At 35.6% G+C, this 22,416-nt stretch overlaps 2 protein-coding genes across 2 annotated transcripts; one reads left to right on the forward strand and one right to left on the reverse strand.

The window, feature by feature from the left end:
• Positions 1-754: 754 nt before the first annotated feature.
• On the reverse strand, positions 755-3,719 carry LOC118681540 (gustatory receptor for bitter taste 22e-like). The gene is made up of 4 exons (XM_070106191.1): positions 3,487-3,719; positions 2,060-2,130; positions 990-1,825; positions 755-928 (listed from the first exon to the last, which is right to left on the reverse strand). Exons 1-4 carry the CDS (start codon positions 3,717-3,719, stop codon positions 776-778), a joined length of 1,293 nt encoding a protein of 430 aa, XP_069962292.1. The 3' UTR covers positions 755-775.
• An 8,037-nt stretch (positions 3,720-11,756) lies between these two features.
• Positions 11,757-13,933, forward strand: LOC106615240 (gustatory receptor for bitter taste 22e-like). Its single transcript, XM_036366525.2, has 2 exons — positions 11,757-12,899; positions 13,781-13,933. Exons 1-2 carry the CDS (start codon positions 11,757-11,759, stop codon positions 13,931-13,933), a joined length of 1,296 nt encoding a protein of 431 aa, XP_036222418.2.
• The last annotated feature ends 8,483 nt before the right edge of the window (positions 13,934-22,416 follow it).

Genomic DNA, 22,416 nt, shown 5'->3' on the forward strand with positions numbered 1-22,416 from the left:
TCCATCTTGTACGTATCGCCAAATCGAACTATTATTTTGGTCATAAATAATCACGATTCGCAAACATTATTCCGTAGTATGTCTGTTACTAATGAGTTAGCAAACCAAACTGAGTATAAATCAAATAACAGCTGTCAAAAAGACCAACTCTGAAATAGTATTATCTCATTACCATCATCGTCTAAGAAAACACTCGTTATTGCCCAGTATATGATGAGCTTGAGTAGAGAATGTTACAGAAATTATTTGAGGAGTCTATTTTATCTCGAACACAAGTTAAGTGGGAAAAAACAGTTAGTGAAGGTCGGGCAGTCATCGAAAACTTGACTATTGCGAGTCATCTACCCATTTTTGTAAATTACGATAACATCGAAAAAGTTAAAGAAATAGTGCTTGGAAATCGTTATTTATATCCGAAAGTTAGTAGACAACGTCTCTTATGGATCGACTCAACACGTTTCTGTTAATGTTTTAAAAAATGACTTCGGCTAGAGGTCACAAAAGCTAAAGTCGGGAAAGTTTCGAAAATAATAAATTCAGCCTTAACTAGTATTCATAACAGTAACTTGGCCCTTCTAAAATAATTTGTCAAAGGATTTTATAAATTGAAAACTTTACTAAAAATATGAAAACTAAATCGTTGTACTTTTTATAAAACAAGAAAGGCAAAGTTGAGAGAAATACGAAGAAGTTTTCATCACACCTTTATGTGATATCATACCATTTTCTAAAAGAAGCTCCACAAGAACGCTTCCCATCGGTTACTTTCCTTTTTCTATAGATTTTCATGATAATATTGTACCAAATATATAAGGTATAATATCATTGTCAGCAGCACCTTGAGGCCGCTCGAGTGATTGATGTCACATAAACCGCACAAATCAAATCGCAACTTTGTGTTACGGCAGATTAAGGCAAAGCATTCCAACTGCAAAAATTAAAATTTAAATACAAGAATAAATTTTGTATCAAATAAAATTGCAACTCACGCTTCGCTCCCAGTCTATCGAATACTTGGGTTTCTCATTGAATCCACGTAGTATTTCCAGCGTTTGTTGCGACGTCACCAACGCCAGCTCACAAATTGTTATTGTCAACCAAAAGTCTAATATATTTACAACAACTATTTGTAGTATCGCAAAAACATTGAAGGCAGTCAACTCGCGCACTTTGCCGCTCCAAAGCAGGCGCATGTAGAATAGCACTTCGATATTGCAAATGGTCATCGAGCCGATTAACAGCACCAGTTGGTATTGATGTATGCGTGTATAGTGCTCACACAGCCGAATCAAACGTGTGTAAATGTAAGCAATGTTATCGATTTCTCTGCTCAAAAGCCGACGCTGACGTGACGACACCTCGTTGTCGGCCATACTTGCCAAACGCCGATTCAAGACCCAAATAAAACGATAAGTAAACAATACGGCCAGAAAGAAGTGCGTTGAAACGAGGAAAATTACATTCGTAAGCAATGCCATTAGAGAAATGAATATAATGAATAAGCTGCCGGGGTTATCAGCTGCCGCGGTGCTGTAGAAGAACGATAAGTTTTGTAGAAAGGTCGCGAAAACTTTCCAAATCACACAATAATCGAAAGTCGCACATTCATCGGTAAAATGTTTATATCGATATAAGTAATCGGTTTCGATTTTAGCAAACTCATTAAACAGCTGCTGCTGTCGCTGACGGCTGGTCCAATTAATCCACCAAGTTGTTAGGATGCCAGCAAAACCGATGTATACAGTTAGGCGATTTAGTAGTTCGGCGAGTGGATCGCCAGATCCAAAAGCGTCATCGAAATCGGAAAATATCGGCAAAAGAAACGCTATGATGATGAGAAATGTGACATTAATGCAGATATTATAAATTATTAACGGTTTTGAAGAGACGAAGCGTTGTTGCTGCTTATTGTAGTAAAATGGTAGCAGACCAAAGCAGATGGAAGACACTACTGTTGTTCTGAGTAAAACATTTGAAATGCGCTTTCGAAGCCGTTGACCCATTATTCGTTCGTGAAAAGCAAAGGGTAACTGCATTTGGTGTAAAAATGTACACTTACGAGTATCCAAAACAATTGTGGTCAAATAATTACTAAATGAACTAAGTGGTACGCCATACCATTGTACAACGCTATCAGATAAGAAGCTATCATAATTAATTGAGTGAACATACCCACCAGGTCGTGGCTTGAATGTTTGCACAGTGTGTATTTGGCTTGTGGTACATGGGTTGCCTTTTATATTTCGGGACTTGGCAACCCTGATGTTGCAATCTGGCAACTCACAACTTTATCGTGAAGTTTGTTATTTTTGATGTTATAAATACTCAAGACTTCAAGCGCCTTTTGTGTTGTTTACAGTAATTTAAAATATTCAGCTCGGCCAAAAATGGAGTTTAATCGCGAAAATTTTCTGGCGCTTATTTTTACAACTTTCGACGTGGATTAACTCAGCAACAGTGCATCAATGATGCTGTGCGAAAACTGATATTGCAAAATGCAAGATCATCATGTGACCTATTATGAGATTGAGACAACTATTGACATTAGTGGGACTAGCTGATATTCAATATTGCCTAAACATTTGATTGTAAAAAAAAATGGTTCACGTCGGAGTCCACACAATTTGTCAATCGCTCCAAAATGGCTCGTGTCGTGTTTTATAGGAAAGGCAATAAAGAATAAGAAAGTCGAAAGGAACATTTTGAAAAACAATAAAGCGATTTTCGATGATTGATATTATATTTATTGTTGTTCTCTAATTCCGAAATATATAAAGCAACCCTCGTCTGTGGTGCTAATTTTGATAGTATATCTAGTATATAGAGCTTAAAGTAAATCGATGGGCATATGGTATGAACTCATAATTAATTGCTGAAGTTTTCTAACTTAATCGGTTACATAGTTATATTGTTATTATTTTATTTAAATATATGTAGGAAGAATTTTGAGTATGTGTTTTGAGTAGTGAAAATAAACTGTTATATGCACTCTACACATCCGTAATCTATGACGTGTCTAAAGATCAGATTTCGACATTCCATAGATCTGCGTTAATTTTTATTTCATACATCATTATAGTCAAGTTGAATAAAATATATTTATAAAATATAAAATCATATTAAATAAAATTCTGCAACCGGTCACGTGGTTTAATTCAATCAACGGAATCTCAATTGGTTATCGCAACAAATAAATGCAAATTGTTTCACCTAAAGCTATGTAAAGATCATATAACACCATCATATAAGACCCTCCAAATTATAGGCCGTATTGATGAAGGCAGCGTTTAGCAGCAGCGCTAGGACACCCTCCCATATGATGTAATTGTTAAAAAGTTCACGTTCCCGCTTGAGTTCGCAACAATTACGAAAGCACTCACATAGAAATCCAAGAGACTCTTGGAATCACGCCAATTCGCCCACATAATGAGTATTATCGTATAAATCGTGCTTTAAAAATTTAAATCATTGACGAACGCCACTAACGGCTTGCGTTGCAGAATATCGCTATTTAGACGTCCTCGAGTGGGCCAAGACAAGATGAGCAGAAGAATCGTGAACACATTGATGATGATTGTATAGTTAATAAGTAATTTCGAGGATTTAACTCTTCGCTTGCTTTTGTTGTAGCGAAATGGCTGTATACCTAAGAAGTTGGCTGAAGATAGAGTGGCTCTCAGAATTAAGTCTATAAAACGGCGGCGTAAACGCGCACGCATCTGAATTTTTTAACTGCGTGTAGAAGCGCGAAATTGTACATTTATCACTCGTTGCTTATTGCAATTAGACTGCACTGAGTTTAGTGTTTTTTTTAATTAATTACGTTACTAGTCGCATACTAACTAATATTGATTTTCAAGCTGAGAGATCAGATAAGTGTCCGTGGACTAATTAAAAGAATCCAATTCAGTTTGCTTAAGTGGGCAATACTTTTTAAATTGAAACTTCTATCAAATTTGCTCATCTAATTGTCGCATGTCGCATGTCGCATTACTATGCACCCTGTGCACATTATTACAGCCTTCGGTTTGTAGTATCCATATATACCTTAAAATGTACAAAAGTTATATTTTGCCCCTTTTTTTAACAAAATTTTGGTCTATTATGAACTAAATTGCAAATTAAAAGAATTTTTTTCTTTTATAACTGTAGTGTTGCATTTAAAGTTACAGTGCAGAAATTTCTGTGGTAATATTCGCTTCATTCAAGACAGCAGAACTTATTTTCATAGAGCTACCTTAATGCAACATACTTATTACCCAATTTGTTAAATAAATATAAAAAATGCACTAAAAGTCAAAAGAGAACATAACACTTGAACTGCCGCCGATTTTTATGTTCTAGCTGCGTAATCATAATAAATTCTATAAGTCATTAAAATTTATGTAAGAAGCGTGTCTTCACCCACGCTGTATGTATGTATAAATATTAACCACGAGAAACTGTGGCGCGTTTGGTATGCATGCGAAATGCGTTGCAAAGTAAAATGAAATTGATGACACTTTGCTTCCAAGTCCAAGTCCTAATAAAAATATGTGGTCTCATTTATACCAATGCGAAACTGGATTAAACATTTGTAATTTGCAATTCATTTAAGGATTTTTTTTTGTCAATATTTCTCTCCAAATGTACCTGTAAGAGTTGAGTGACGAGCTTCAATAATACTATTTTTGGACTAATAATCACTAGTTAATTCTCACTTATATTAAATAAAAGGTTATCCGGACTACACTCTCTTAATATGTACAATATTAACTTAATGTCAGGGGTGTTTTTTTAGGCGTCTGGTTGTCAATGAGGTAGTACTTTTTTTAGAGCAGCAGAGTCGGTAATTGGAGCGATCATGGATCGGTTTCGCACCACGTTTATTCTAGTGTATAATGCGTATCCTCAGAAGCGCCGTACAGTGCGCACCGAAGACGTTATTGCTGATGTAGAGCAGAGTAACGAGAAGAACCGAATGAGTCCATCCACTTTATGGCAGATTTCGCGAGATGATCTGAGTTTGTGGGTTTACAAAATCCAATTCGTACAAGAATTAAAACCAAACGGCCATCAAGCACATCGCACGATCGTTTAGCGCAGAAGCTTCGTTTTTGTTTGAATGAGTAAGTTAATAGAGATTGTCGTGTTTGGAAGGATAAACCACAATTCATTGTTGAGACGCTGTTACATATTCAAAAAGTCACTATTTAGTGTGATCTATGGGCAGAGTGAATCATTACTCCATATTTCTACAAAAAATTAAACCGTAATTTATATTACAATCAATGGGGAACTCTATACAGCAACGATTATTAACTTATTCGTGCCTGAATTGGAGGGTGCTTATCTCGCGTCGTTTGTTTGTGGCGTGGCCTCCAAGATCGTGCGATTTAACACCGTTGGACTATTTTTTGTCGGGTTATGTAAAGTCGCTTATCTACGCAGACAAACCCACGACGATTGAGCCTTGGAAGAGAATATTCGAACGGTATTGCTAACATACGGCCACAATTGCTGCAAAAAGTATGCGAAAATTCTGCCTCTTGGCTAGAATTTATTCGAGTTAGCCGCGGCGGTCACCTGCCCGAAATCATTTTTAAAACATAATGCCAAACTCTTCTTGGCCATAACATTAAATTAGAAAAGCGTTTTATTTCTTCTCAAATACCTCCTGTCTAAAAAAGACACCCTTTACCATTTTATGTTTAACGAAATGTACGTGTGAAGGGTATTATAGCTAACTATATGCAATAGCAGCCACAATTTAGAGGTGTTGAGGCAAATGTGGCTAAAAACATAAATAGATGAGCAATAACAGGGCTTATGACGCCGCAACTGTGGGTAAACCCCAGGTGTTGAACATGCGGCACAGCTTGTAGCAAGCTGCCTGAAGTTGCAATAATATAAGTGGATATGTATATACATATGTGCTTTCATTTGCGCTAATAATGTTTTGATGTAAATATATGGTAACGAGTACAGATATATGTAAATGTGTACACATCGTACATACATACTTCCGACAAGAAATTTGCCTATGATGGCTCGCCATAAAATAAAAAAGTGTGTGCAGGAAGTGAATTTGTCAGCAGCTTCAAGCTAGTTACGCAAATCTGCTTTATTTTTATTATGATTGCTTATACACGATATTCGCATTTTGCGCTACAAAGATGTAGCTTATATATGTACAGATGTAGGTATGTGCATACAAGCTTATGTATAAAGTATTTGCTTCTCGCGTTTAAGAAGTGAATCCTTTGCTGACTTCACATAATTTTAATACAAACTTTGACGGGAAAATAATATTACTGCCGGTTATTAGCATTATGCGGGTTCGAAGAGAAGACAAGGCTATATAACACTAATAGCAAAGAGTTGTGCGCCAATAGAGTGCGTTTGAAGGGGCTTGTGAGAAAGCGCGCGAAACCAAACTGCTTTGGAATGTCACAATGCTCACAAAATAAATAAGAAGATAAAATCAGCCACTCGATGGTATGGCGCGCGAAGGCTATGCGCTGAGCTGAAGCCAGAAACACGTCAAAGCGATTGTGCTGTTGTTGGCGAAAATGTCACCGCTTTCAATGAGACTGTGTATATGTAGACTGCCACAATTGCTGCTGGCAATGCCACCGACAGTCCAAGTCATAGTTAACGTCATAGTTGCCAATGCTTTCGCCGTCGTTGGTAGTACGTTTACCAAGCAAACGATGTTGGCAGCTACCAAGTTAACTACGAAAGACAGCAAGAAATTGTGATGTCAGCGAATATATAATCATGGCTGCTTATTCTCGAAAATATGTATGCGAGTATAAAAAAATAAACAAACAACGCGCATATGTCATAAGTAATGCCAATGTTTTCTTTATGCTTCCAGTACTCGTATTTGCTAGCTATTAAAGCATGCGCGTGACAAACAAATGTATATGTATACACGCTTTATATATGTATATGTATACACGCCTGCATTGAACCGCAAGTTATGTTGTTTTTTTTATTATATATCCCTCTTTTTCACGCTTGTATTTACGCCCCCGTTTCTTTTAGTCCAAACTGTCAGCCATCTGCATAAAAAGTTCATTATAATCGTAAGTATTTCACCGCGGCAAGACACATCAGTTGCGTGTGTTCAAAGCCACGCACACATAGGTACATATGTAAGCTATGTAGCTATACACGTATGCTTCTAGGGTCCATTGGCGTCAATACAGGCTTGCTTAAGCGGCAGTCACGCTGTCAGCGTGAGTAGCTTGGATTAAAGTTCGTACGACATTTCAAATTAATAGGCGAAAAATAGTGTTAAGAAATGACAAAAAAGTTGAAAGACGCACGCACATACATAAGCCCATAAATATTGTGTACTTACGGAAAGGCTTTCAGACTTTATGGAAAATTAATAGGTGATGGCAGGTTTTATTATAAAACAAAGAAAAACCATTAATTTCGGTTGCACCAAAACTATAATCCACTTATCAGATACAAAAGTCTCCATACAATTATCTGTATAGCTACTATATGCTATAGTGGTCCGACCTAAACAATTTTTTTTCTGAATTGCTTCCTTCAGACGGTCCAATTGTTAAAGTACAGATCCGAATCATGAATTTACGCGTAGGCGAGCAGCTCATAGTAGATAATTACTGGCCAATCCCACCAAACACATAGCAAAACCTTCCCGAGCGTCAGCCCAAGCTTGGCCACCGCGATTCGACCACGACCGTTTATCATAAGTGATGCTCTTTTCATCAGCAGTAACCATCCGCGATTGGCAGATGGAAATTGGAGCTATGCGGTTTTTTGCATTAACTTGTATGCAGTATTATTTAAATGATTCACAACTGTTTTGTGCGGCACTTACATGTTGACCTAACTCAACAACTTCCATTATATCCTGAATAATGTCGATGTAATTTGTCACGATGTTTGTAACACCCAAGAAGAAACGGTAAAGATCCTACAAAGTATATATAATTGATCAGCTTGAAGAGCTGAGGCGATTTAACCATGTGCACCCGTTCTTTCCTCCACAAGAATCTGGTCACTTGTCGGTACCAGCGAAATCGGAACACTATAGCATACAGCTGCTATACAAACTAGACTATCGGTATTAAGTTCTGGAAAGCTTTTCCATTTGATAAAATATCTTCACGATAATTGGAATTAATTATTGTCCGAAACAATGGTGCGATCTCCGAATAAACTGCTCAGGTCAAGTTACTATAGCATATAACTGACAAACAAACTGACCGAAGAAAGTTTTTGTAAGGAATCTTTTGTATTTGTGAAGGGTATTATAGCTTCGGTGCAACTGAAGTTAACGTTTTTTCTTGTTTTAAGCCATAATGACTAAACTCAGCTTATTGCAACGCACTTTTTCGAAAACTTTGCGCTAAGCAAATCACTCCGCTCAAACAACCATATCAAAACACACACATAAACACAATTAATCTGCACACAAGGTTTTATCATAGAGCAATGATATATGTGTATATATTATTTTTCAAGCGATTCCATTCGTACTAACCCAATATTTACTCCGTCTCAAAGTTGTTACGCTTGCATAGCCAAATGGATTACGTACTTATATCGCTTGTGCTACTCAAGTCCCGCAGTGGATAAAATTTTTACTAATATTCCTAACAAGTACACAAATGCATGCTTACGCTTGCTGCTGTATATGTGTATGTATATACATATGTGCAACACTGCAAAGTAAAATCACAAAATAGCTAGCAAGAGAATATGCTTTGTGTGGCTAACTTACATAACAAGTTAGTAACTGGTATTTTGTGTGTGTGTGTATGTGTCGGTGTGTTTGCATTTAAAATACAACTAAATGAATAAATTCACACACATATACTTACATAGACACATACAAGTATGTGCATAAGTGCTTGAAGCGCAACATATTGTTTGCTCTCCTTTCGCTGTGCTTCCAACCGAAATTTGTGGCATCGAAGTGTTCACGCTGTCATTGTGCGCTCGCCTGCTGCTATTGGAAAATGGCTGTGCTGTTGTAGCGCCACTGAGTTACTCCAAAATGCATATAATCCCCAGAGCAGCTGCAGTGTATGGTGCTTTATGATTTCTATACCCTCCAAACACGGTCTGGCTAAGCAGCATTTCCAAGCTCGGTGCGGTTGTGAGTGTGGTTTGTACCGCCGTCAACAAGCTGGTAGCGTACGGGTAGCAGCTCATTTTAGTATCCTAAATACAAGCCAAACCGACCAAGCCAAAGCAACCAGAGTGGTGCGAGTACGAGTATGAGTCCGGTGACCTACTTGATTACAGCGAAGCAGTGTGGCGAATGCGAGTCTATGTAAAGTCCATGAACATGGTCGCATGTTTGTGGCTTGAGTCTTTGCCAAATGCACTACACTATAATACAACGCTTAGCTAAACAAGCGGTAGCCAGCTTTAACGCTCACAGCAGTTTATACGCTAGGGTGAGTCAACTGCACTACAGACGTTCGTTAAGTAGAGTATTCTCTATGTAACATTCATTGTTGCTGACGATTAACTTCCTATAATAATTCTGCAATAAATACATTTTCTTGGGTTTTGGGTGTCATATAGTCGTATATATGCCATATATAATTTATAGGTTGTAATTCTAAAGATTTTAATTTTTTGAGTAAAACACAAAACATAACCTCGACGGCAGCTGTATATTGCAGAAAAATAATAAATGGCTTCTAGCACTTTTTCTCTATTTTTATTATATAAAGGTTTTTTACGAAATGCTATAAATTTAACGAAATTGTAGTTCTACGCTAGTAGATTTGTAGTCTTACATATTCCAGATTCCACCGCAGTAGCTGCGTTTCCACAAATCTTAGCGAGTGGCGAATCGATCAAATAATTGTTATAGTTAAAATAAACTAGTATAATCAATTGTAGATGGAGTAGCACGAAATATAAAGCGACTACTTTACTTTAATAACTTTGTTGAGCTTTGTTGGTGCCTTCAAATGTAAAATTTTCGACAAAGAGAATTTTTATTAAACGCTCAAAGATAGTGCACAAAGAAAGGTCGAATCGCATATGACTGCATTATTATTGTACATCTCTAGAGCTTTAGCCTGCTTGTGCAAACATGCTTTCAATGGACTGCTGCCTTTATTTGTGTTTGGTATCATCGCTCTTTTTAAGAATGTTGTTCTATTTAGTAAGTTTGGTTTGCTGTTATGTATTTTTAAAAAATTCAAAGCCTGTTTAGTTAGTTTAATGCTTTTTATACGCTGAACAGGGTAAATTTGACAAGGGTTATTGTCCAAAGCAACGGCGCATTCTTCGAAATATTTCTTTAGATCGAATCACTATCAGCTATATGCTATCTGCAATACCAACCGAACGATCCAAATTAAACCTTTGTATGAAAAACTTTTTTATTTGACGAGATATCTTTACGAAATTTGGCATATATTATTGTCCAAAACATTAGTGGATACACTGAAGAAATTGTGCAGTTCGAACCACAATAGCATATAACTGCCATACATACTAGCCGATCAAAAGCGAGATCAAGAACTTTTATATTATTTTCTGCTATAAAAAATCTAACTGTGACGGGTATTATAGCTTTGGTGCAACCGAAGTTAACGTTTTTCTTGTTTTCTTTCAGTTTGCTATCCGCGCTTTCTCACCTCTCTTATCTGCCGCATTATTTATGTTACGTCGACTGTCGTGTTATAAAAGCTAACAGTTCTTGTGTTCCTCTACTCACTTATTAACAATGACAATAGAGAACAACAATAGGAAAGGAAGCTCTTCAACTCTTCAGCAATTGTTAAGCTCACTTCCTTCTTAGGAGATGTTGTAAGATCAGAGTAGATGTGCTTGACCTGTGCACTTACATATGTCTATGCCTGTTATATACCATATATATATATAATATGCTCATATCTATATCCATTCATAAGTTATTATGTGTTGAAGTACTGCATAAATGAAATATTGTTTTATTTCCGGTCATAAATAATTTACGAGCCTCAACATAATAATGAAAGTGTGCAAGTTTGCGCTCACTTTTGTTTTTCAAAAAGAAAACTCCCAACTCTGCAGCATAACTTTAAATTGGTTGGGGATTGGGCCTTATTTTAAAGCGCAAAATTTCATCAGATATTTACTACAATTTCAGAAAACCGAGGTGACAAATAAATTTAGAGCGACGGAAAACTTCTATCAATTTGTCGCAGCAAGCAATGGTAAAGCTCTCACGTTATTTCTGCCACCTGAAAATATCTGAGATGACTCACAATTTATGGAAAGCTCCATTTGTTAAGTAACATCAAGATGTAACATACGAGTATGCCATAAATAGAGACGAGAAGCCACATACCTAACAATGTTGTAAGCTCCAGTTATATAGTATAAACCAATACATAAAACTTCAGATCAAAAGATAGTTTATCCAATTTATCAATAATATCGAGCTTTGCGAGTATATGTATAAAACGTTTTTCAAAATACAACTTAGTTGCGACATAACTCCAATGAATATCTTATAAATATACAGCCTCATATGCTTTCTAATATTACTCGGTACTATTAAGGAAGTTCACTCCAACATACCACAAAACTATCGCTTAAGCAAAACACTAACGCTCATCCACAACGTATGGTAAATAGACACTCTGCATATGAATGTACTTAACTCTAACTGACCTTATCGAAATATTAAATAAACTATTTACCTAAAACGCTTTAATAACATTAAGTGCTTTCTAGAGCACCACCTAAGCTTACATCGCTTATTCAGTTAGCATACGAACATGTGTTCGGAGACAACGTTGAGCGTGTTGCGGCAACTGCGCCAAATAGTTGCGGACACATGCATTTCAATGCAGTTCCTGCTCTCCACCGCACACGGGCTCTTTCCATACAAATACGATTCGGGCACACGACGTTTGACCGGCACAAAATGGCTCAACTGTTATTGGCCGCTGATAAATATTGCAATTGCGTTGACCACTCCTTACATATATTTTCAAAGATCACAAGCAAACCAAATACATTTTATCTGCGACAAACCGTTGAATACAGCGCTCGCCCACATTCATTATGCGCTGGGATTTTGCACTTTCTTTGTGATTATCATAGCGAATTCGTACCGGCGAAAGGAGCTCTTCAGACTGCATAACGATTTGGTGAAAATGCAATGGCGACAGCAGCGCTGGCAACAAAAGTGGACTGTGAAATCGAATAATCAAATCGAAGCATTCTATCACAATGCGATTATAGCCAAAAGCTTAATGGCACTACTGCAGGCGGTGTCTAACGTAAGCGGTAAACTGCGCATCAATTCGCATCCGTCATTAGGGTATGGCTTACACATCATTTTCCTGTTCGCCTTGAAGAATGTGACACTCTTGACTGTCGCCAATTTTCATTTTGCCATACTCAATATCTGCCGGCAATTGCAGCAGGTTAATTGGAATTTCCAAGAGGTGTTGCGGCTATGGAACGAACGCGCCCCAACCATATCCAATATACCGATTGAGCATGTGACTGATATCGCTTTCGCTCCGTTGGCGGGAGAGTCAAAGCCACTTAATGGTCGTAGAAATTTTGGTGTGAGCGCCATAGCCGATTTGTGTCATCAATATGTGCAAATTTGCCGATTGGCCAAGCGAGTGTGCAAGCATTACGAGTGGCAAGTGTTGCTATTTCTCATTATTATCTTATTTGGCAATGTCATGTCGACATTCTATTTTCTGGTTTACCTGGGTGGCAAAGTGTTGCCCAAAGAGTTGTTCTCACCCACGCTCTACCTACAGATCTACTTAATTAATATATTGGATTTATACTGTCACATGGTTATTTGTGAACGTTCTTTGGCGGCGTCCAAAGAGACTGGTTTCTTGTTAAAGGAATTGTCTCAATTGAAGAGCTTGCCGCAGACGCTTCAGCATGAAGTAAGTAAAACAAAAAAAGAAAAATTCTTTGACTCTTGTATAAAAATATTAATTGCACTGAAAAATACTAATTTTTATGGTTAATTTTTTTATTTAACATAAGTTATAAAGCTGTGTGTTGTTCTTTTCATCCGCCAAAATTTTTATTTTTATTGTAATTTTATATTTAATTTTAGTTTTATATTAAATTTTTTATACGTCAATAAAATGTATAAATATATAAATGCTCATATCGGTCTATCTGTCTGTATATACGCGAAGTAGTCCCTCAGTTTCTGAGGTAACGATCTGAAATTCTGCATACATCCTTTTCACTTCAGGAAGCTGCTCATTTGTTGGAACCGCCGAGCGGCCATACAAATTCAACGATCGGAATCAAGTGTTTGTATGAGCAACTTTTTCATTTGACGAGATATCTTTACGAAATTTGGCACGGAATATTATCCAAGCCAACGCTACGATATCTGAAAAACTTATTTAAATCGGACCACCATTTTATATAGCTGCCATACAAACCGATCCAAATTAAGTTCTTGCATAAAAACTTCTTTATTTGTGAAGGGTATTCTAGCTTCGGTGCAGCCGAAGTTAACCTTTTTTCTTGCTATTTTCATAAGTTATAAGTTGTTCTTTCCACACATTTCACTTAAGTTTTCATTAACGGAGCTTTCCACTTTTAGCTTTATAATTATCACCTTTATTTATTTATTTATTTAAAAATCTTAAATCTTCATTTCAAGCATTCGTAGAAATAAATGAGAAAATATGATACTATTTTTATATTTGCTTGTTAATGCAGAATATTCCAGAAGTCAAAAATAAAATAGTAAAATATTATGACTGCACACTATATACCATATATGTATATTATTTATTTACAGTTTGAAATGCTTAGCATATTCATGGCAGGCGAAACTGTACGCTTTCGCTTCTGCGGCTTGTTGGAGTGGAATTTTCGCACTGGCGCCAGCTATATGACAGCAACCATTTTATATTTGATTGTGTTAGTGCAGTTCGATTACAATAATTTGTGAATTTATTTGTATACAATTTTTTTGTTTATTTTTATTTATTTATTTTTAACATTTAAGCTACAATAAATGCAAGTAAATCCGTTCATTATTAAAATAGACTTTTATTATATTTGTGAATACGCAAAATTTAACTTAAAAGAATCTTTTTTGAATAAGTATACAGGGTACGCTATCTTATATCTTGTTATATAGATTGACAGCAGAATTCTAACGCTGAATAATTTCACACCGCAAATATAGTACGCAAAATTTTGAAGATTTACATTGACAACCTTTGTTCAATTGTGTATAAGATATTATATAAGAATATTAAGAATCATTAATGAACAAACTATTTGCGAGAGTCTTGCTAGTACTCATTCACAAGAGTAGTATTGTCGCCAACTCAATATTTTGTGCGCCTGTCTGTATGTACGTGAACTACATAGTTCCTCAGTTTTTGAGAAAAATATTCAGATCGCTCTATTATAGCATATAGCTGCTATACAAACTAACTGTTCATAATCAAGAAATGCTGGATCATAAATGAACTCAAGCCAAACCTTTCGAAACACTCACAAACGAAAATTGAAAAATATAGCAAAGTTAAACGATTTCGCTCATTTATTCACTATATTCAAGAAGTAATCTAAATAAATTTTATAAGTCCAAATTGAATGAAAATATCTCTAATATATTCTCTATAAATTTTTATTTTTCAAATATCGAAATAAAACATGTAGCCCCCTGTATTTTATTTGAGCAGCTTTTATAAATACAGCTTTATTTTAATTACAGTTTTTTCGCAAAATTATAAAAACATTTAAATTATTATAAAAAATTAAATAATATTATACACTTCGCGCCTGTTCCATATTTTTAAGTGATATCTGTATGCACACGCATTATTAAGTTCGCCAATTAATATACACAATTTATTGAATTATAATTTGCTTGTGATATCTTTTTATATATACCTTTTTGTCAAGCACTGAAAGGCATTCTACATTCTACATTTCACACTCTTACTGTTGCTATATTCACTCCCCTACAAGAAACTGCTGATGGGTTCAACAATACACTCACATTTATTATGTCAGTACTGACGGTCAATTTGCCCAGCAATGGACTGTCACTGTTATTGTTAAAAAGGGACTCTTACGATTTATATTGCTTACTATAGCTTAACATATGTAAGAATGAAATAGCTGCATTCTTTAGAACTGTCACCTCTGACAGTCAAATGAACAGTAAAATGACTGCCAATGTTTACGATTTTTCTAAAAGCAAATTCTGTATACGTCGAAAGGAGACAACATACATTACCTTAGAAGTCAGAAAAATACATGAGAGTGAGCAGTATAGATATATAGTGAATCAATATCGAATACCCATGTATTAAAGAGAGATGCAAACACACACACATTCGTTTGTTTACATTAGTTTTTGCATAAGACTCTAAAGAAAATAATGAAAATGGAAACTTTGTTCTGGGCGCTGACAAAATTTTTCCAGCTGTGACTGTCATATTACCGGTCAGATGACTGTCACTGTTCTTGTAGGGTTCATTCCGCATTGTATTCTTTAAACTCCAAAAAACCAAATCTAGCTTTATCTATGTATGTACATATACTTGTACACTTAATTTACGATCCCACGGCACACTAGCTTATTTACGGCATTGATGTTACGTCACTGCTGTTGGCATAGTTCTCATTTGCTCGGTGTCCACTACTCTATTGGTAAGTTGCATCAGCAAATTTCGAATACAATTGGCATCTCTTCAGCTCTGCAATCATTCTCACTTGGTTTGTGTTTCCTTGCTATTTATTTTATTTGTCTGCTTTTTCTTTAAATTTATTTGGTACATTTCGCATTTTGTTGTGGGTACACCTTGTTTATTTATTTAACAATGGCATTTAGGTTTGTGTGTGCGTTGACAAATCCTCACGGACATTTTAGTTCAAATTTAGGCTGTAAGCGAAAATTACCGGAGACTTTTGGTTATGGCAACCAACCCCTAAAGGTATTGTTGCTACCCGACATTTTTATTAGTTTGTTTATGGGTTTGTTTACAATCAATCGCCAATGCTGTTGTTAAAGGTTTTCTTAACTGTACATATTTATAAGTACATACACACGTTTAGGTGGTGGTGAGCTGTACGAATGTAAGCGTGAAAAATTTTAAAGTTTATCAAATAAAAATACTTTTATGTATGTTAGGAGTGCACTGGCATATAAGAACAGCAGTTAAACAAGAACAAATATATTTTACAGTTAGCTGTTTTTTTATCTATATTTCTGAAGTTCTTTACACCATTTTTCATCTCTTCTCCAGTAAATTACTTATTTCCACCAAGTAGGTACATACTTAATATCAATATACTAGACATATGTGTTGAAACTTGAGTAATGTGTTGTCATTTTAAACATTTCGGCCAAATGTTTTTGGCAGCATTAAATCAGCGCAAAATTGATTACTTCAAATACATCAATATATCTCGTTGTCCTTTTGTTGCTAAGAGATTAGCCATTAAGTGCGCGTGCCGGACCAATAGCAACTGAATTTGATTAGACAAATGCGTTGAAATTCTTCTTCGAAATCAAAGTAAAAAGTAAATGCGATTTTCCACACAGTTTTGTTGGAAAATTTATAGAAAACATAAAAAAAAAAAAATGCATTTAATAGATATGATTTAGATTTTTTAAAATGTTCTGGTGACGTAATTATACCCTAAACAGGATATATTAAGTTTGCCAGAAAATTTTTAACACCCCGCAGGAAAAGTCGGAGACCCTATACAAAACATATATGTTATAATAAATGCTCAGCAGGAAGAGCTTGATTTAACCATGTCTGCCTATATGTCTGTCTGTACATACGCCAGCCAGTCCTGCAATTTTGAGATATCACTCTAAAATTTTCCACACATCCTTATCTTCCTAAAACGCTGCTCAATTGTCAGAGTCGCCGCTATCGGACTACTATAGCACACAGCTGGTATAAAACTGAGCGATCAGAATTAAGTGCTTGTATGGCAAACTTTTTCATTTGACGAGATATCTTCTCGAAATTTGGCATGGATTTTTGTCTAAGACAATGGTGTAATCTCCAAAGAAATTGTTTAGATCCGATCACTAAAGCATATAGATGCTATACAAACTGACCGATCGAAATCATGTTCTTGTAAGGAATTCCTATATTCATGAAGGGTATCATAGCTTCGCTGCAAACCGAAGTTAGCGTTTTTTTTTATCTAAATACTTGAAGCTTGATAACACTGTGAGTGCACTTCTCAGAGTAGACCCGTATCGTAGGTGAATTCCGATACACTTACCTTGAATATGAATTGTTGTGTGTATATAAATAATAACGAATACATAGGCAGCAGTTGAGAATGCTTAAAATTTTAAAACTTTTTAGTACAAAAATTTAAATCAAAAGCAGCAAATAATCGTAATTTGCTGTAACAAAATAAACCCATAAAATTTTGAGGCTTTCATTAAAATGCAAATTAAGTAAATGAGCTATTTTATAGCCTGTGGTCTATCTGGCGCAATTAACAGCTTACAGAAATTTTAATAATAACAACGTAATAATTTCAAATATGAGCAAAGTAAATTTCAATAAATGTGCTCGTGAAAAAGCGCGGTGATTTAGAATTATGGCAATATCATTTAATGCTGCAGCGGCAGTGAAATTTATGATAGTATTTGTACACGTATATTGTATGATTATAACTAAAGCACACAAAATATAAACCCTTCTCACACATTTGATCAACATTTTGCTATTGACTGTCAGCTGCATTAGTACAGTATAGTTACACAATACTAATACTCAACTATGCCAGCTGCATTAGTACAGCATACTTACAGCATACTAATACTCAACTAGTCATGACACTTATGCATTAATTTGCTTTTGATTACTCATTAAGCAGAGCCTCACTAAATTGCTACATACAGGTATACGACCCAAATCGTGTAAGGTGCGCTGCTATATTACTAACAACACTGCTGATTTATCAACACACACCTAAGCACCATAGCAAGCACCGCTGCTCGTAAATGTTTACGCACGCTCCACTATTATTTCCGCTAAATTATATTTTGAAATTTCACTGGAAATAGCATAAAAATTGTAAATGAACGCATAAAAATTTCCGTTGGCACAATTAAAGTGCGCCGCCAGGAAGCACTCAGCTAACCAACTACTACACATGCAAGCAAACGGCACAGCACACACATACCGACCCACATTTATTAATGCCAACACCCAAACAAGCATGAATGCAGGTCGCATATTTGGCAATCGTACATATGTATAATATGTATAAAAGTCGTTACTTTGATTTCGACTAAGTTGAGCTGAACGAGCGGGCAATACAAACATACAAAGCTGTGAGCGAATGCCAAATCGAAACGTAAACATAGGTACGCTCTCTGCGCTCCAGCTTCCGGAGAGCTTTTAAATACTGGGAATTTCTGCAGATGCTCACACGATGAGAGTGTTTTTCTCAGCACACTGCTGCTCTGCTTGTCTGCTAGCCTTGCGAGTTGTCGCCAGCAGCAGTTATAATGTCCGCATTGGCAAATTTATTGTGCTGTCTCATTTCGATGATATCATCCGCATTATTTGCTGCAAGAATACTACAAGTACGAGAAGTTTATTGTTTTATTTGTATTCATTATTCGAAACTGACATAATTTAGCATTTTAAAATATTATATAGTTTTCCGCAATAGTAAAATGTTTTTGTATACTTTCTCGCTTAAAGCAAAGCAGTGTTCGCCAAAGCTGCAACGAGAAGTTTAGAGCGCTAAATTGCTTACCTCATTGCAATAAGCTTTGGTAATTAGTAAACGAAAAAACTAGCAAAATTAACCTTTTGGAAAATGGGTTCTTATATCGCCGTAATTAGCAGCTGAATATACATTAGATGAATCATAGTAACAACAAGAGTTGCCATAAAATTTCAAACCATAGTCTCTTTAACTAATCTACTGGGTAGCTGTGCCCAAGATCAATCGTTAGACAGATAGTATGCTCTTTGCTCTTAGTAAGGCTAGCAGTTCCCTAGTTGTGGGAGCTCTAACAGGCTATTGTTCTATCGGCGTCCATGCTGTAAGCATGAAAATCTTACTGGACGTCAGCTGCAGAAGCTGTATGAAAGAAGACGAGGTAGAAATATCTCAACACTTCCTTCTTGATTGTTCTGCCTTTGCGAAATGAAGACTTAAACACTTAGGAAATGACATCAACATATAAACCAGCGATCTGATAGAAATAGAAATTAAACGCCTGAGCGAATTTGTATTGGCCACAAGGCGCTTTGCTGACTTGTAAGAACGAATACAGGAGTTATGTTTTTTCGGCTTCACAAAGGACTACGTATAATAGTTTAAGCGCGATTTCTGGATTAGCCATCGTACTTAACCTTATCCCTTTAAATAACATTTTGAAGATTTCTGTTGCCTTACGCTATTTCAAATCTATTTATCTAGTAGCCAACTTAGGAAACCTAATCGAGTTTTCAGTAAAATCGCTATAAGCATTGTTAAGTTTTGCTTTCAAAGTATTCATTCCTTCGTACACAGTATAAATTTTATTTTTTATATTTTCCGATTTTACTTTCTTCATTTGTCTTTTTACATAAACTCATTTATTTTATGCTCTGCTGATATTTCACTTTTATATACTGCGGCAGCTGTAACCTCCATTAATTTTGATAGGTTAGTAAATATGCTTTTGTTACATAACGTCAGTTGCTGTAGACCTTTGAACTTTAGTGAGTGCAGGACTTACATACAAGCATTTTAATAGAGTTGGCTGGATGCATATATGTAGATTTGCTTAAATACTTACGGGTTTAATTGTGGAATTTAGTTAGTTAATGTTTAGCGGCTTGTTAGTAAAGAAATGTATATGAATATATGCATATATGTGTATTACTGCCTTGTATTGAATGTATTATTTCCAGAAACATTTCAATACCATATACAAATATACAGCATATTTTGCTTATTTTTTAGCTGTTCTTCAAGAAAAAGTTTTCAAAAACTTATACTTCTATATTCGTACGTATTACCCATCTGAAGCAAAAACATTCTCACATCTTTCTAGTAATTTGTGGATTCCATCCCCAAAGAACTTTATAGCCTTAGCCAATTTTTGATACGCTATTCTGTTGTGAACCGTATTGCAATGAGGGCGTTCTGCATCGACCAGAACGAATAAATGTGAGAGAGGGCAAGGTCTGAGCTAACATATAAGACGAGTGCGCTAAATTTCCCTAAGCCGGATATTTTTCGGCAATCACTTGCTTCAATTTGATGAGCTATTATCGTTAGCGTTCCCTATTAATGGTTCCAACCGGTTTTAGAAGCTCACAATATAACATACCCCCCTGATCCCCACAAATACAGAGCATTACATTATATCCACAGCTTTGTGGTTGTTTTGGCTAGTTGGTCAGGTTTGAGATATGATTTTTTACATATATGGTTATCATAATGTATTCACTTGTATCACCAGTCACAATCCATGAAAAAACTATATCTTTTTGTGTTTCAAACGTTGGCTTGAGTGACTCCCAAAATTCTCCGAGCTCTTCTTGTGTTTGGCAACAATCTTCATCGAGTAATATTTCCAGTTCCTCATCTTTAACCTGTTTTGGCCGCCGAGGGCGTTCTTCGTCTTTCAATACAACATTACCACTTTTATAACGTCAAAACCACTTTTGACACGTTCGCCTAAATAAAACATGTTCACCATAAACTTTCGACTGAGGATTTCTTCATGTGGAAGTAATGAAAAAAAATCCCCAAAACAAATTCAGACACAATGTCGATATATTTTATTGACAAAAATTACTGTAGCTTACATTTCAAATGCGTGACATGTACTGTAAAAGACCCACAAGGATAGTAGTTTTGCATGTTCGGAAAATTGGCACAATGGAATAATAATCAAACCACATCATCCTTGGCAAACCGCACGACTTCAGGTACCTTGAATCTGTGGGTTAGCCATAGCGTATGAGCAACATTTTCGGCTATGAAATCTAAAATTGTATTTACTGCTCAACAAACGAAATATTCGTTCGACAAAACGACAAATAGTCTTCTAATTATTTAAGGGAGAGGGTTTAAAACAAGACCCATTTTTATGATTTTTTTTGATGAAGCAATTAAAATCTATTCTCAAAAAAAACAGTGGTAAATAATAGTATAATATTTTAGGACTATTATGTTAAAATTTCATGGAGAAATATTAAAAAATACGGCAATGGCAGCAATAACTCTGGAGCGTCTCAGAAAAAGTTGAATTGCGGTGCCCCATAAAACTCCATGCTGGATAATCTGAAATCAAAATATGAAAATTATAATTATTTTCGAAATTTAAATTTTTCACATTTTGAGAACGCTTTAAGAAAAACAACGAATTTCTGAAAACAAAATCTGTTAACTTGTTATTGTACAATGAAAAATATTTACAAAGTTGAAAAAAAGTCTTACCGTTACCGCGTAATTTATGTAGTTATAGATAAAGTGATCAAAGTAGTTTTGACAGGCACTGGGCTTCGAAAAGGTTAGTTGTGCGGTAAACGCTTTACAGTTTTAAATCTTTTGTAAAGCGATAAAAAGACAGGTATAAAAATACTCGTAATTTCGTCCATTTTGCTTCATTCGATTTGAATTTTTGAAACAATAATTTTGAGCTAGCGTGCATTTTCTGGAAAAAAAATGAGTATGCGTAATAATTAATTATGTGTAACAGTGGTAGTGAGAGTATTAATAGGGCAAGTAACATAATCAATATCTTATTAGTGAAGCATACCTAAAATGTTAGCTAAAGATATGAATAAACAAGCAACATGAGATTTATTAAGTCAAATAATTTTAAATATATTTCCATGCATTTTACGAACCTACGTAGGAATATACGCAACGCTTTAAATAAAACGCAATCCTCTAACAACATTTTCATGGCACCTGCCTCACAAAGCTGTGAATACACTACACGCACAGACACACAATGACATTGGCATACATGGCGTATGCGTAACTTATTTGCATTCAAAGGCATATCTAGCCTGTACGTGTAGCAATTATGCATATGTTGCCAGTTTTTCATGCAAATTTCTACTCTGACATAATCTAATTGGCACTAAAAATGTTCTTATCCAACTTTTCACAGAAACACGTGTACCGTAAGTATATCGTACATGTTAAAATTCCATATCATTATTTGCAAATATCTACATGTCGGCATAATTCAAAAGCATTGTAGAGTATGTCAAATTAAATGCAGATGTGACTAAAATTTGTTTGCACTGCCTTGGTGAATTGTTTGTTTTTCGTAGTAGAGAATATGAGCACTTACTTGCTACATACAGATGAATGCCGTACAGGGACGTTCTACGCTTAAGTTGAGGTAGTGGTTAAATATAAATTGATTAGATAAAAGCCTGGCATGTAAAATATAAAGTGATTGTATGC

This window comes from Bactrocera oleae, chromosome 3 (assembly GCF_042242935.1).
Source record: "Bactrocera oleae isolate idBacOlea1 chromosome 3, idBacOlea1, whole genome shotgun sequence".
Taxonomy (NCBI): Eukaryota; Metazoa; Arthropoda; class Insecta; order Diptera; family Tephritidae; genus Bactrocera; species Bactrocera oleae.

Bases quoted from the DNA above. Each gene is read 5' to 3' on its own strand.
- LOC118681540 (XM_070106191.1), bottom strand. From the start codon at position 3,719: ATGCGTGCGCGTTTACGCCGCCGTTTTATAGACTTAATTCTGAGAGCC. The intron at 2,131-3,486 runs GTTAGTGGCGTT...CTTATCTGATAG, and splicing joins GATATTCTGCAACGCAAGCC to CGTTGTACAATGGTATGGCG. The intron at 929-989 runs GTGAGTTGCAAT...TAATTTTTGCAG, and splicing joins CGATAGACTGGGAGCGAAGC to TTGGAATGCTTTGCCTTAAT.
- LOC106615240 (XM_036366525.2), top strand. From the start codon at position 11,757: ATGTGTTCGGAGACAACGTTGAGCGTGTTGCGGCAACTGCGCCAAATA. The intron at 12,900-13,780 runs GTAAGTAAAACA...ATTTATTTACAG, and splicing joins CGCAGACGCTTCAGCATGAA to TTTGAAATGCTTAGCATATT.